Below are 14,851 nucleotides of genomic sequence, written 5' to 3' on the forward strand. Positions count from 1 at the left end.
CAGACAAAGCAATGTGGTACAGCATTCTTTTTTGGTTTCAACAGGGTGATCAAGGTATACCAGGAGACAGGGGCCCACAAGGTGAAAGAGGAAGGCCTGGCCTACCCGGAGACCAAGGACCTGTAGGACCTATTGGATCTGCAGGGCAAAAAGGCAATCCAGGATCTCCAGGTGTAAAGGGCTCTCCAGGTTCCCCAGGAGTTCCAGGATTACCGGTAAGGTTAAGGGCAGAGAGTGGACAATCTTTGTTGTCCGTGAGCTGCACCTAAACATTTTTGAGAGGGTAAGGCTATAGTGGGGAAAATGGCATTACTTAATGGGAAGACATAACATGAGCAAAGATGGCAAAATGGGTTTCTATTCTAAACCTATGTTAAAGCTCAGTTTTTATGTGCTTTCCACATCAGAGGGGTAAACAAATAAATCCAATTTATATATTCAGAAATTGTGTTTGGAAAGGGTTCTGGGCCTTCAGGTCTGCATGCAGTCTATGGTTTGAAGTTGGCCATCTCTTTTCTTGAAGGTTCAAAATAAAACTCTGGAGGAATCAGTGAGAAATAAGTATTTATAAACGGTAATAATGCTTATGTGGGGGGGGGCGGGTGGAGGTGGTGATGATGATGATGATGATGATGATGATGATAGCATATTTTCATTAAACTGAATCCTATTTATAACTTTTACTGTTGCAGAGCTCTTAACAGAAGCTGGAAGACAATTTTATTTGTTTTGATGATTTTGTGGCCAAAAGCATCTATTCTTATCTCTTTTATTTTTTATTTCTTCAGGCTGATTCAGTTTCTTTCGAGGAAATGAAAAAATATGTCAGACAGGAGGTTCTTAGAGTCTTTGAAGGTGAGGAAGTGGAGTATGAGAAAATGTAATACTTATTTCACACTTCCATTGTCAATGTTTTCTTCCAATTATGCTTTACGGACCTATTGGATGTAACATTTGAAACAATTTCACTGAGCTTCAGTCACTTATATAAATACATTTAAAATGCTTAAAGCAGGCAGGTTCCTTCCAAGTCACGTACTGCAATCACAAATACATGTTTGACATTCAGAATACTTTTAACTACCAATCTGCTTGTTTTAAAAATACTGGAATCACAAAGGATAGTAGAAGACATGTCAGAAGGGCAGACAACAATGAAACCTTTATGTCTGCACCCTCCAAAATATGATGAATTGTATCTAAGGAGAAGTTAATTGAACTTTTTTTTTTCTTGCAGTGCTGAAAAAAGGAGATTTTTAAGTCCTTGGTGGTCTGCTTTAAACTTGGAATGCCAAATATTGTGCACCTCTGATGCATGACATCAGTTGGTGTGCTCTTGATGTGCAAAATTTTAATTCCAAGGCAAGAACCTAAGGCTCAAGTGAAACAGTAAAATCAAGTAAAAGAAGATCCACATATGATTTTCCTCTCCCCATCTTAAATTATGCTAACTAGAGGCAATTCGAACTACGTAGAAATAGATATGGCATTCAGTGTCAGTGTCTGAGCCACACAAACATAAGAAGCTGGAGGAAAAGTGGCATAAATTGTCAGCCTCCTCACCGAATCTTCAGTACTGGTCTGTTCTTTAATCGATATCATCCAGGAGCTAACTAGCCTATCACCAGTTGTGATCTGAAACTTCTCAGCTTTTTCTTTCCCTTTGCTAACTTAGACAAAGATCACAGAATGATCTTTGAAAAATGAAAAATCCTGCCCTGAGGCACTTGCAGATGTTTCATAAACAATGTCTCCTTTTTGTTCTTTGAATTAAATAATATCTAAGACATGTAATAGCTTTCTAAGAAGAGTCAATGCTATTTAACAGAAACATCCTCTATGCAACATTCTGTATCAAATGTTATGGTTACTATGGTGTGATAAAAATGCAACCCCGTTTATTGCACACACGGTGCCCACATGCCAAGAATCCCCATAGGTAATGACAGGGTCCAGTTTTCTCCAGCTATACCTGACACAGGAATGAGTTTCAGCCCAGGCTAGGCTATTGCCATAGCCTCTCATATCCCTTCCAGCTTCCCCCCATCATTTTGTTAAAGCAGCACAAGCTTGGAGGTCAAATGATTGACAAGGCAGAAAAGGAAAGCCAAATGGGGCTATGGGAGAGGTGCACATGACTCCTTTGTTGCATAGTACTATGTATTTACTTTCATGCTTCCAGAATGTAGTTTCAGACCAAGGACCCTCCACCACCACCCAGCAATAGCCTACTTAAAGTGCTAAAAACTGTAAAAAAATAATAAAGCTTCTCTCCTTGGCCCTGCATCCATGGCAATTAAACATATAAAAAAGGTAACATATAGGCAAACTGAAATGTAGAGCTCAGGAAAAAGTCAGAAAACAGGCCAGGGAAGAAAGGGAGAAGTGGAAAAAGATAAATGGAGGGACCAGGAAGAGGACAGAAAAGGAGAAGGCTGAGAGAGAAACAGAAAAATAGGTGGTCCACTGCCAGGTCTGTTCTAGCTTCTTTTTGGCTTCTGCTCTGCCCAACTCTAATGCAAATTATCCGTTAACACTAATTATCCACTCATAACATGTGGACCCACATTCCTATTATGTGGTGGCAGTCCTAGGCAAACCATGGAATCAGTGCTTCCACCCTCAAACCCCAAGCACAGATTCAGAGGGATTTTTTTTCCCCTTGAAAGTTGGCATCCTGCTTAATTTGCCATTCTAGGAAACCTCATGTATATGGATAGGCCACCCTGGCTTCTAAGGGAACATAGTATCACAGAAAAATGTTTTTAGCCTCCACTGCCAATTGAACAACCACGAGTAGTACTTCATCCAGGAGCCCTAAAGTGAGAACCTGATAATCCAGGAGGAATACTATCCTATTCAGAATAAGTTGCATAACTATTTCTGAACCAGGTGATTTCCAAATGAATACTTCTATTGGCCCACCTCCAGTTGACCTGCTGACCTTAAGCACCAGTCTGTGGTTTCCATCATGAAATATTTCAGCTAGGAAGCAGAGATAGATGGTCTGACATACTGGATGTGCCCATGTCTGCGTGCCTACATGAGTCATGGGGGATGGTAAGGAGTGTAACAGCTATCTGTTCAGTGCTCACCTAAAAAGTGACTTGGGCATCAGTTATTAGACTGACTATAATAAAATGGGAATTCCTCTCCACCAAGCTCTAATGTAGAACAAAATCATAACGTTGGGTGGAGAAGATCATCTTTCTTCCTACTGTTATATTTTCTCTGAATCACCCCTGGAAGCTGCTGCTTGCCCTCTAACAAGATGTTCATACCTATCTGTATATTGCAAAATGTTTGATTATTGTAGAATTTAGTTGACTACTTATAATTTGAAAGATTATAAGCCATTGTAGTTTTAACATACTATATATAATAATAAACATTTTTCCAAGTGTTACGAAGATATTTAACACTATTTTATCATCCTTGTTGCTTTTTTAATGAATGAAGAGAGGATGACTCAGTTTGTGTCTCAGCTCAAATTGCCTGCTGCTATGCTAGCTGCTCAAACTCATGGAAAGCCAGGTCTTCCAGGACAAGATGGATTACCTGGGCCACCTGGGGAACCTGGACCACCAGGTAGGGCTTCCAAACTCATTCCTATATACATATATTATTTTTAAAGCATTCAAACATCTTCAGAGTTGGGTAGAACTATACGGGTAGCTTCCTAACAATTAACTTTTAAATCCATGCTAGTGCTTTCTAGACTAGACCAATATATTAACATTTGTTTAGGTGTGGGTTTCGTTGATATTAAAAACTTCTAATTAGTGCATAATCTTAATAACTGATAACATCAGGATACTGATACACTCCTTTTATTAATCTGAAATTATTCTAACACAGTACTGAAAGGCAACATAGTTCTAATAATAAGAGTATTATCCCATAATCAGCTATTTGAGTTTCTGATCTTATGGGTCCAGTCTGTTATAAAACGTATACAAATTAAAGTGTAGCCAAAATGATGAACTGTAAATGTTACAGTCTATTACTTTTCCAGTAAATTTAGCTATATTCATACATATATTCTTGTAATTAGATTTACACAGTATTTAGAGAAAACTTAGCAAGAAATTCTGTAAACCAGTATATTGATTAATTGGGGGCGGAGGGGAAAGGAATGTTTATAGTTATTCAGCATTCTGTTTCATTGGTCTCAGTGAATCAGGCCTCTTCAGTGTTTTATTGGTACATATTATATTGCCATTTTAGATGTACAGACAGAATATTCAGAGCTCACACTGTAAAAATATGATTGGGATAGTAGATATAAACCATATATGAATATAGGTAGTTCTTAATTATTATTTTTTGTTAGTTTGGTCTGCTCTGGAATCAGAGCAAGTCAGACTGGAATGAAGAACATGAAAGCAAAGCTGAAGAAGGGCGGAACACAAAGCTGTAAGGAGAAGAATAAAGGCTTAGAGACTGATAAAGAGCAAACCTTTGATGAGCTCAGAATGAGAAGAACCAGAATGAAAAGATCAAGGATTGTTACAGGAGGACTAGAGGTTTTTCAGAATATGGCTTGCTCCTCACCGGAATATGCAAATTCTTGTAAATGATCGACTTGAATATCTCTGCTGCAAGATTGTTTAACCAGGATGCACAGAGTGAATAGCTTAAGATGTTTGTCAAAACAAAACAAAACAGCAAGCCAAGATATAATGTGAATGATTTCCCATTGGCATGTGAAGGACTAGAAACAATGCTTCTAGAGACAAAAATAATAAAAGCTGCTTTTTAGTGTTTTAGTTGTAAGGAAATTATTACAGAACATGGCTGAGTGTAGCATATTATCCCATGCACCAACCCTAAACCATCCATGCTTTAAAATGTTGAACAAAATGGGTACTTTGAATTATATGCAGACACCCCTTTACAGTAAATATTTCAGTAATTCAGAGCTGATGCTGCAGATGAAAATTTAATCAATTCAAGTTCTTTGGCTTCCAAAAAGGATCTGGCTTCTAAGATCTGTTTCTCAGAAAAATATATCCACCATCAGTGTTCCTCTCTTTAAATGCACAATATTGCATTCACTCTTCTAGAGCAGGGTTCCCCAGCCTTTGGGGGCTAATTGGCACATTGGGAGTGTTGAGCATTGCTTGTGGGCACTCTTCCAAAATGGCTGCTGAGGGGAGTTCCCATTCACCAAATGGCAGCCGCGAGGCATAACCTCTTACAAAGCACCATTTTACCAGAGAGTTACCTGCCAACCCCTCTATCCCTCCTCCAAAATCTCATAAGATGTTCTCTGGCTCCCCAACTAATTTTTCTCCAGTCACCTCTCCCAGACAAGTGAGAACACTTCCAAAACATTGGATGGCAATTGCTCCTCATTTTCATTTTCTAAAAAATGCTGGTGGGACTCATTCATCACTCAGATTATCATAAAGAGGATGCTGGATACTGGGGCTTTGTTTGGCAAAGTACCAACTACAATACCTCTTGTTGTTGTTGTTGTTGTTGTATCATCATTTTTTAAAGAAGTAAAAATACAGGTGAAGTGGCAGCACCAAGGAAATAGTCTGCAGGCCACCATTTTGGGGACTCTGGTCCAAGAGTTCTGTAAATATTCCCTTACATTTTGCTGCAATTCACTGTTTAAGTACTTAACATGGTTTTAAAAGCACTTCAAGATTAATACACAGATTGCGGCCAAACACTTTACGTGCTGGGTGCTGTTCCTTTGGATACTCTTTGCGTTTGTCAGTATGTTCCCTATGTAAGGCCCATGTAAGCTTCGTGCCATGATATAATTGACAGGCTCTAAGAGGCTGCAACAAACTCTGAATTGGTTAATTTGTTCTCCTTTTTCTTACATTAACACAGCTTTTCTCTGGAAAAGTGTGAGTAAAATGTATAATAGAAGTATAATCAACATCCAGAGAGCCAGTTTGGTGTAGTGCTTAAGGCATCAGGCTAGAAACCAGGAGGCCTTGAGTTCTAGTTCCACGAAGGCACGAAGCCAGCTGGGTGACCTTGGGCCAGTCACTCTGTCTCAGCCCTAGGAAGCAGGCAATGGCAAACCACTTCTGAAAAACCTTGCCAAGAAACCTACATGGAGCTGCCCAGAGTCAGTATTGACTTGAAGGATCACAACACTAACAATAACAACTGGCATTTATAGATGATAAAAAGTCACATGTAACATATAAATGAAATGCTCTCATAACTCCCATTTCAGCATTAATAAAATATATTTACTTCAAAGCTTTCTCCTCATAGAGACAGCACGTGTCCTCAGAAGTGGATACCTTTCCTGGTAAATTCAAATGGGACTTGGAATTCATTTTGGCCGGCTTACATCCCAATTCTGCATGTTCAGTGTTACTATTGTAGAATAGGACTACCCAGTTTGAGCTGCCAAATTCCAGATCTCTGCAAAGAGTTAGACTTTTGGGTATCTCTCTAGTCAGCATGCCAGCCCCTTCACTATCAAGTAGCCTCCATCCATTTCCCTAGGTCTGAGATCATGGGAAAGCTGTGGCCCGTCTGCAGCTAGCCGGTCACAGACGTTTCCCCAATCCAGCCACAGACCATAAAAAAATAGAGGTATTATCTCCTGCCAATTTGTGGCAAAAAATAGGACAAAGGTGTGAGCAATGGAAAGGCTTAACCGATTGTTCTATTTATATATCTCCCCTCCAAAAACTACTCTAAAAATCCTGCTTCTCTTCCTTGCGTCATCATGACATAATCACTTCTCCACGGATGACAGCAACTGCTGAAATGATTAATAAATAATAATAAATTGTTATGTAATATTAATAAATTAAGGACTAAGAATCAAGTATAATATTAGCAATATAAATTACTTATTATTAACATATTTGTAATGTTGTTATATAATATTGTGAAATAATAATAGTAACAATTAAATATTTAAGGCCTTTCCCCACTTTCCACTTATACCTAATCATGGCAAAATCTTATTTCTGCTGTGACCCCATAAAGTTGTTGTCAGCCCCTGAGTGAGACAGGCTTAAATTGTTCCTGAGTTGTATCAGTGTTACTGTTTTTGCCCTTCATCCAATGATGGTTGCAAGGTCTAGCAATACTTTGCCACCCATTACATCAGAGACGAAGGGAGAAGAGCAGTAATGGGTGGAGGCAGAGAGGCATTCATTGGCTGTTTCACGATGATGTCGGCATGCCCCTCTCTTTCAGTCATCCAGACCTGCTGCCATTTTGCTGTGGCCTCCATAGGACTCTCTGAGTCGTAGAGCTTTTTTTCTCTGCCACTGAAATTCCTTGGTGTTCTTCTGCCAACCCTACTCTAGCTGCCTGCAAATGATCCCTGGACCTAAGCACAGATCTGCCCATAGATCTCAATATGGGAGAAGAGGATGTTATTATTTTGGATCCTCCACGGAACATTGGAACCAACTGGAAGCCAGTAAATTTAAATTATGGCCAATTTAAAGTTAGCAGTAGCACTAGGCTGCTTGGCTGGCAGTACTGAAAATGCTTCAACTCTTATCACAAGGCTGAACGAGTGCAGTAGAGAATTGCTTCCCCCAACAGAGCATGGAGGGTTCTTTGGGCATTTACTGCCTATGTAAAGAAGAGAAGGGGAGAGAACTCCTGAGTCAAAGTGGAGTCCTGCTTGTGGCTCAGCTCCCTTCATGACTTTTTGTTTGTTACTATTTGACTTCCGGTAGAATGGGGCGTAGGGGGAGAGGCACAGGAAGAATCTAGAGAAGATAGGAAGAATCTTGCAGTCACCCTTCCTGTTCCTGCAATAGCGCCATGATTGGTGGGTGTTTTTCTCCCCAGCCGGGGTTGTGCTAAAGAGGGAGAGCAGTCACTTTACCTCAGACAATCTCAGCAGCACCATTTGGCAGTGACTCAGAATGTGCAAAATTGAGGCAGGAAATGAATCGGCAACGAGGCAAATTGCACACCAGAATCGTTTTGCTTCTCTCTCAGGGATGGGAGACGAGCAATATAACTCAGTAGTGCAGGAAAGCCCTAAGCCTCAGTTGTTTTAATGTTCAGATTAGGCAACAGTGAAAACAGTTTTGAATTATGCTACGTACTGTCACTTTTATTAGTGCTGCGACCACTAATAATGCAAGAAGTGTTACGGGAACAACTGTTCCTATCATGTGTGTCAGGGACAAGAGTGGTTCTGGGGGATTCTTGGCCTTGTTTAATCCTGCAACATTCTTATAATGCTGATTTGCAAATGGTCAATAAGCAAGAGTCGCTTGAGTAGGTGGCCTACAAATATTGGTAATGAAAATATAATGTAATATAGTGTAATATTGATTGTGTGCCATCCAATCAATATTGATTCTTAGCAACCACACAGATAGATTTTCTCCCTGATGATCTGTCCCCAGCCTGGTCTTTCAACAGTGTACTCATTGCCACTATAACTGAGCCCATCCATCCTGCAGTTGGTTGTCCTCTTCTTCTCTTTCCTTCCATCTTTCCCAATATTACAGCATATATAGTATAGTATAGTATAGTATAGTATAGTATAGTATAGTATAGTATAGTATAGTATAGTATAGTACAGTACAAAATATAATATAATATAATATAATTAATATAATATAATTAATATAATATAATATAACATAATATAATATAATATGAAAAATACTGAAATCAATAACCAGATTACTTAAATAAGCCTCACTCTCCTTCCACTTCATTTGGGTTTTCAGACTGTATTTAGAGTCTATCCTGCTGAAGAGTCCTTTTTGCGGTTTTCATTCTGATATCCTGTTTCTGATTCCTAATTCCCTGAGCAGTAGGATGTTTCAGGACATCTCTTAATAAGATGAATTTCCTCATGTGGTGAGGGTAATAGAGATGCAATCACTTGGGATTGTAGTTATATTGCTTGTTTTCAATCATACCATTTGAGCAGTGGGGTGGGTATGGAAGGTGCTGCTAGGAAGAACTGGTGCTGGGAGGAAATGTTAGCTTCCCAAAATAGAACTTGTAGTATGTCAAACTTCTTCTTGCTTAGCACTGCAATATTCAAGTAGGATATCCCCCCCCCCAACACATACACACAGAGATGCACACTCACAAGCAAGCAAGTAGTAGCCACCAGCCACTAACATGCATTAAAGGAACAACTTCAGTTACCGAGACATTGAATAAAAATGTCTTGTATAGCTAAATAATAGTCTAGTTATAGTGGGTAAATTTTAAAGCTGAAATTTCTGTCTTATCTGAAAAAAAAATAACAGCCGTGTGGCAGTCTGTAACTGCATTGGCCCTATTTTTTATATGACTCTGAGGAAAATTGAGAAAATATAGAGACTTTTCAGCACAAGTACAGGTGGTCCTCACTTAACAACCACTTGTTCAGCAACCATTCAAACATGCAACAGCACTGAACAAGTGGTACTTATGACCAGTCCTTGGAGTTCCAGCTGTCACAATGTCCCACAGTCACGTGGTCCCCATTTGTGATCTTCTTTGTTGGCTTCTGACAAGCAAAGTCAATGGGGAAGTCAGCAGGAGATGGCAAATGGCAACCACGTGACATCATAGCTTAACAATCCACAGTGATTTGCTTAACGATGGCAACCAGGAGCGCCTGAATTGCTGTCGCTAAGCAGTGCAGTCACAAGACATCACACTTTATGACTGCGTTGCTTAGCAACAGAAATTCCAGTCCCAATTGCCATTGTTAACCAAGGATTACCTGTAGATACTTTATATGTGCTTTTGTTTAAAAAATGGCTAAAATTACTACAAAAGGTTTTTTCAGTGCAGCAGATAAGTGCATGGATTTCTAAAAAACGTGTATCAGTGGCTCACTTTTTAAACAATCTTGTTCTTAGCTAGCCCCATACACTGATATGATATGATACGATATGATATGATAATATATTCCTCAAAGATCTCCACATTTGTAAGATAAAAATATTTCCTGAAGAACATAAAAGATATTCTGAACCCTGTCAGAATCCCAATCATGAAAGTACCTTCATGCAAATATATCTTAGCTGATTGTTAAATTAAGTAGAAGGGCAGAGTAAGAGACTGTAGAAACCCAGTCTGTTCAGTGGTAAATAATCCATAAATGGTTCTCTAAATACCATCAGATTGCAGGGCAAGGGGAATGTTTTCTCAAGTGTGGAGAACTATAATGTACTATAGGCATCCTGTTCAATAAGAATATGCAAAGAATGTTATATATGCTAAGGCAGATTTTGAGTGAAAAATGAAACATGCCAACTTTTGTATTCAGAAGGAAAAGACATGCATGCATCAAAGACAGGGGTGTTTTTAATGGCCATGAATTCCTACACCTAGCATTAAAAGGTCTTCCAGACATTTCTAGCAATTTTAATGTTTCTTGTCTAGTTAAGGGCTTTATAATGTGGTGCCCACAGGCACCATAACATCTGTGGCACTCGTAGATGGTACCCACTCACCCCAAATTTTAATGAAAAGTAATATTTTTAATGGCCGGAATCTTGCAAGATAGCTAACGCTTGAAAAATCTTTTATCCCCAACATCACTCAAAATTGTGCCACAGTGCTGGCCACCTGAGAAGACTGCTGACCACCTGTAGGTGAACAGGAATCCGGCACCTTTTCAAGTCTTCTGAATGGGAAACCTAGATTCAGATCTTACAAAGAAGTAGTCCTTATGTTATCAGTGGGACCGGAGATTTGGGTGTGCAGCCTGAAATTGATTGCTAATTGGAGAATGTTGGAATGTCTTATTGTCAGTGTCCCTTTTTGCCAAGCATTCCTGCCTGTTTTCTCTGCTTGGCCATCTATTCATCCAAAGAAGCACTGCTTATCTAAACAGGTTTTGCATTCTCCTTTAAACTACCCAAATGCTGCCAGGGCTAACAAGGTGGTTGATTAAACTTACTGCAGTATTATAACAGTATCTTTACAATAAATAACCAGTCAGAATAGTTGCTGAAATAACTTACATCATGGATTAATTTGAGATTTTTAGAGTTGCACTTTGTTTCACTTGAGTTTAAAACCTTTTATTAACACCATAGTTTTCGCAATAAATTCAAAATGTCGCTCAGGTAGACTGTGAAGTTAAACTTTGGAAGTTTAATAATGACTAAAATATACCTCATTTAAAACTGCTGTGTTAATGACACATACTTGTTTTGGATTGTTCTTGAATGGGGTTCTCTTACCATATTTAAGTGCTTTTCTTACTGTTTTGATTCTGTAAAATAAAGCCAAAATTTAGAAATTGTTGGTGAATTGTTTCATAAATGTTTTGTTGCTCAACAACGTAAAAATATTTTATGTAATTTGGATGTAGCTGATCATTGTTTTTTAGAGTACATAGCCACAAAAATTGAGTTGACTCTTATACTCATGTCAGCAGATGTTCCAGGGTACATTACTCCTTCCTTGTGTACCGATGGTTCCAAATAAGAAATATTGTTTTATTTTCTTATCCATGACACGTATAGACATTCAAGTGATAGATACCTAAGGAGATAAGCCTTCTGTAATGCATAGCACCAGGGGCATCCATGGGCAGATGAAGGGCTAAAAATCAAGGTGGCCAACGTGGCTGCACAACGAAAACCTCACCCCTTTTTGAAAAGGGGAGCAGAGTTTCAGTCACATGGCCACAGGCTTCATCTAGACTTTTTTTTTTTTTTACCCTTCCTGAGGATGCTCCTCTATAGCTCAGTGGGGTTGGTTTTGAGCAATGGTTTTTACTGTAAAATAAAGCAAGGCAGCATAACAAAAAGGAAGCATAATAGATGCCCTTGTTAGAAAGAGTAGCAATTAAAATAAATTGCATACTTTTCTGACTAACATGTTTATAAAAATAATCACGGTAATAGAAGGACATTAGAATTATTGAATATTCTACTCAACGGAACATAGTTTCCCAGATAATATATGAAGATAATGGTCTTTATTGCTTTTTAATTTATGAAGATCTTATACCCCTTTTCACTGTCAGTTTGTTTCTTAATATATGTCATTTTCTTAGCACTGTGCATGCTTCCTGTCATGTTTGTTTTGTTGAGGTAACATTAATTGAAATCACATTTAACCATAATTGTGTTCTTCTAATTTCCTCCATCTGACATCCCTAGAAAATTAATTTCATGCTAGCACTGGCATGCGTGCGTCTCAAGTGTTCACTTTGGTCAGAGAAAGCTCAGCTGTGGGCTTCTTCCCTTTTGATGAAATTCTTTGTTTTCTTGCTGATAGCCACAGGCTGGGTTCACCTATCACCCCTAAGCCATAAGGTGGCTTCTTTAGTTTTGGTTTCGCATACAAGGGAACCTATATGTCATTTGTAAATCATGATTTATGTCTTTGCATGATGTATGAGTTCAAGCATTTGTCATTTACACAATAAACTGATAAAGCAAACCTTGGCTGTTCTGCGGGACTGTAGATTTGTCAACTGGCTTCTATTGGTCAGTATACAGCATGCTATTCTACCTGTATGGATGCTGCTTCCCACTTAGAGTCAAACTATGTGATTTCTGAATGCCTTGCTAAAGGCATTTGTTTTCCTTATTCAGAAGTAAGCACAGAGGTATGTTGGAAGAAGACATACATCTTTGTCTGCTCTTCAGATTGCAGTCATGCTCCTTGATCAGACTTTCCCAGATATGAATAACAGTAGAGGACAAAGGGTTAAATCACTCCTAAATTAGGTCCTTTGGTGTCCCTTACACTTACTTTTCATCAAGGAAGAAAGCAAATATATACATGCTTTGTTTTCAAAGTAACATTCAATTTGAACCTCTTTTCCAGTATGCGGAGAAGCAGAATGAGAAACCAGAAGCAAAAATTTAAGCATTTTCAGATCTAAGACTTACTTTAGTTCAAATATGCATTTCTGGACCCATTTTATCATTTCTTACCATCTATTTCCTCATTAGTATTGTGGCAACTTACCTGAAATCAGTGTGACCCAACAATGTGAACTGACACAGCATTTGGAAATGAGCAGTTCAGAATTGGTTTCTCTCAGCTATCTGTTGCATCTATCTTGGTCCTTTAATAATGATTACAAGACCTTTTGCCCATCAAAAGGATACCTTTAATGCTTCACAGATGTTCAGAACCATTGATTATCCTTCTCATTTTCTGGCAGTAGAAGATGGAATTTAAGTTGTTTTAAAATCTTGCTTTATCACAAAACTGCTATTAATCAATCCCAAAGAGCCATTGTATCCCAAGGAAATTACAGCTCTTGCAAATATCTGATTAGAGCTTCATATCTTGGTTGAATACAGAGAAGATCTATAAGCTTTCCCTTAATTTCACTGAAGACATCTAAAAGGGATTTTGGGGGGGGGGGGAAGCACAACCTTTTTTTTTCAGAAGGGCTTATACAACAACTGCATAAGGTGAAATCTACTCATATAATTAACTGCAATACTGGAGCCCAATCTTAGGGAACAACCATAGGGGCTGTTCTTTTTGCCTTCTCCAGAAACACAAGTATTTTTGAGGGCCACAGAACTACCCAGACCTACAAGATCATTGTAAACTTCCTTCATGTTTATCAAAATGGGGCTCTGATGTTTCCAAGGGGAAAAAAAATGCTGTGTTGATCTCAGAGGAGAAGCCAGTCCCCTCTGTTGTTTTGTTTTTGTTTTAATAATTTCCTCATGTATCACTATTTTCCATATAGGTCCATTGATCATATAGAGCAGCCTTCTCCAATTTAGCACAGTCCAGATGTGCTGGGACTGTCACTCCCAGAATTTCTACCCAGTATGGCCATCCTAATACATCAGGAAGGTGCCAGATCAGGGAAAGCTGATGTAGATGGTCTTTATACTAGTGCAAACTTAAATTCAAATCCCCATGCAGTGGTTAGGTTCATATAGTGTGCTAAACCATCATGTGATTTGTTTGGTTTTGGCTTAGCGTGTTTTATGAACCCAAAATTAGTAAATCACAAACTTACAGTTGTGTGTTCTGTGAAAACAACCAGTTATGGTTTATTGTGAAACAAGCCATACCTTAGTGAATTATGTGAACCAAGTCAACACTGAAGATCAACTTGGCCAGTGAGGCTACATATTATAAAGCCCATGTGGAATAACCTTGAACTTTTCAGCAACCCTCCCATATAAAGAATGTAATAGCTAAATCACTCTGTAATTATGCATACCTTATGCAGAGATACTTAAACCTAGACCTCCTGTGTTTAAACAAAATTGATGCCCTACCCTTACTTGTTTTAGCAGTTCAATGCTGCTGAAATCTCAGGTTGCAAGCCACCTCATAATATACTGTGTGCTCAGCTTTTTTTTAATGATATGCTAAACTTCCTACAAAGTTATTCAGTTCTCTGCCAATTCCCCATTAAACTTATTTTCAAGTATCAACAAGGAGAATCCATTGTCTGCCTTTTCACTGCACTTTGCTGTCTTCAAATCCCCTTTAATCCAAATTAGGCAGAATTCATGCCAGTAAATTGATGTAGATGTACCTAGCCAGCACCCTTTGGGTCAATAGCTGTTCCTCTCCACTAGGAATTTTCTGTGTACAGGAAGAAAAGTACGTACAGTATTGCTTAAATTTCTGGCATCAGAAAACAAACAAGTTAAAATGCTCTTTGCCATTATTACTGAGGAAAGAGTCTAACAAAACTTCACAATGTCATTTCAGGGCACTCTTATTCCATTTGTATTTATCTTCTCTAGGCTACAGAGGACAAAAAGGTGAAAGAGGTGAGCCTGGAATTGGCCTGCCAGGTGATCCTGGCCCACCTGGTCCTTCAGGTAAAAACAGCTGCTACTATTCTTGACAACACAACATTTAAAAAAAAAAAAAAGCAGTTACTAACCTGGATTGAGTTGCCCTGTAATGCATTATTTCTGAAATA

The 14,851-nt window shown here is 38.7% G+C and overlaps 1 protein-coding gene across 1 annotated transcript in view; it reads left to right on the plus strand.

Annotated features, from left to right (window-relative positions):
* COL19A1 (collagen type XIX alpha 1 chain) overlaps positions 1-14,851 on the plus strand; it is a 219,644-nt gene that overhangs the window by 197,963 nt on the left and 6,830 nt on the right. Inside the window, exons 43-46 of the mRNA XM_088137595.1 lie at positions 45-215; positions 789-855; positions 3,460-3,588; positions 14,670-14,747. Coding sequence (XP_087993721.1) covers positions 45-215; positions 789-855; positions 3,460-3,588; positions 14,670-14,747 — 445 coding nt within the window. The remainder of the gene's footprint in view (positions 1-44; positions 216-788; positions 856-3,459; positions 3,589-14,669; positions 14,748-14,851) is intronic.

Source organism: Python bivittatus, unplaced genomic scaffold (genome assembly GCF_059951505.1).
Source record: "Python bivittatus isolate LINGU-HERP-01145 unplaced genomic scaffold, Pbiv_v1 ctg000020_np1212, whole genome shotgun sequence".
Taxonomy (NCBI): domain Eukaryota; kingdom Metazoa; phylum Chordata; class Lepidosauria; order Squamata; family Pythonidae; genus Python; species Python bivittatus.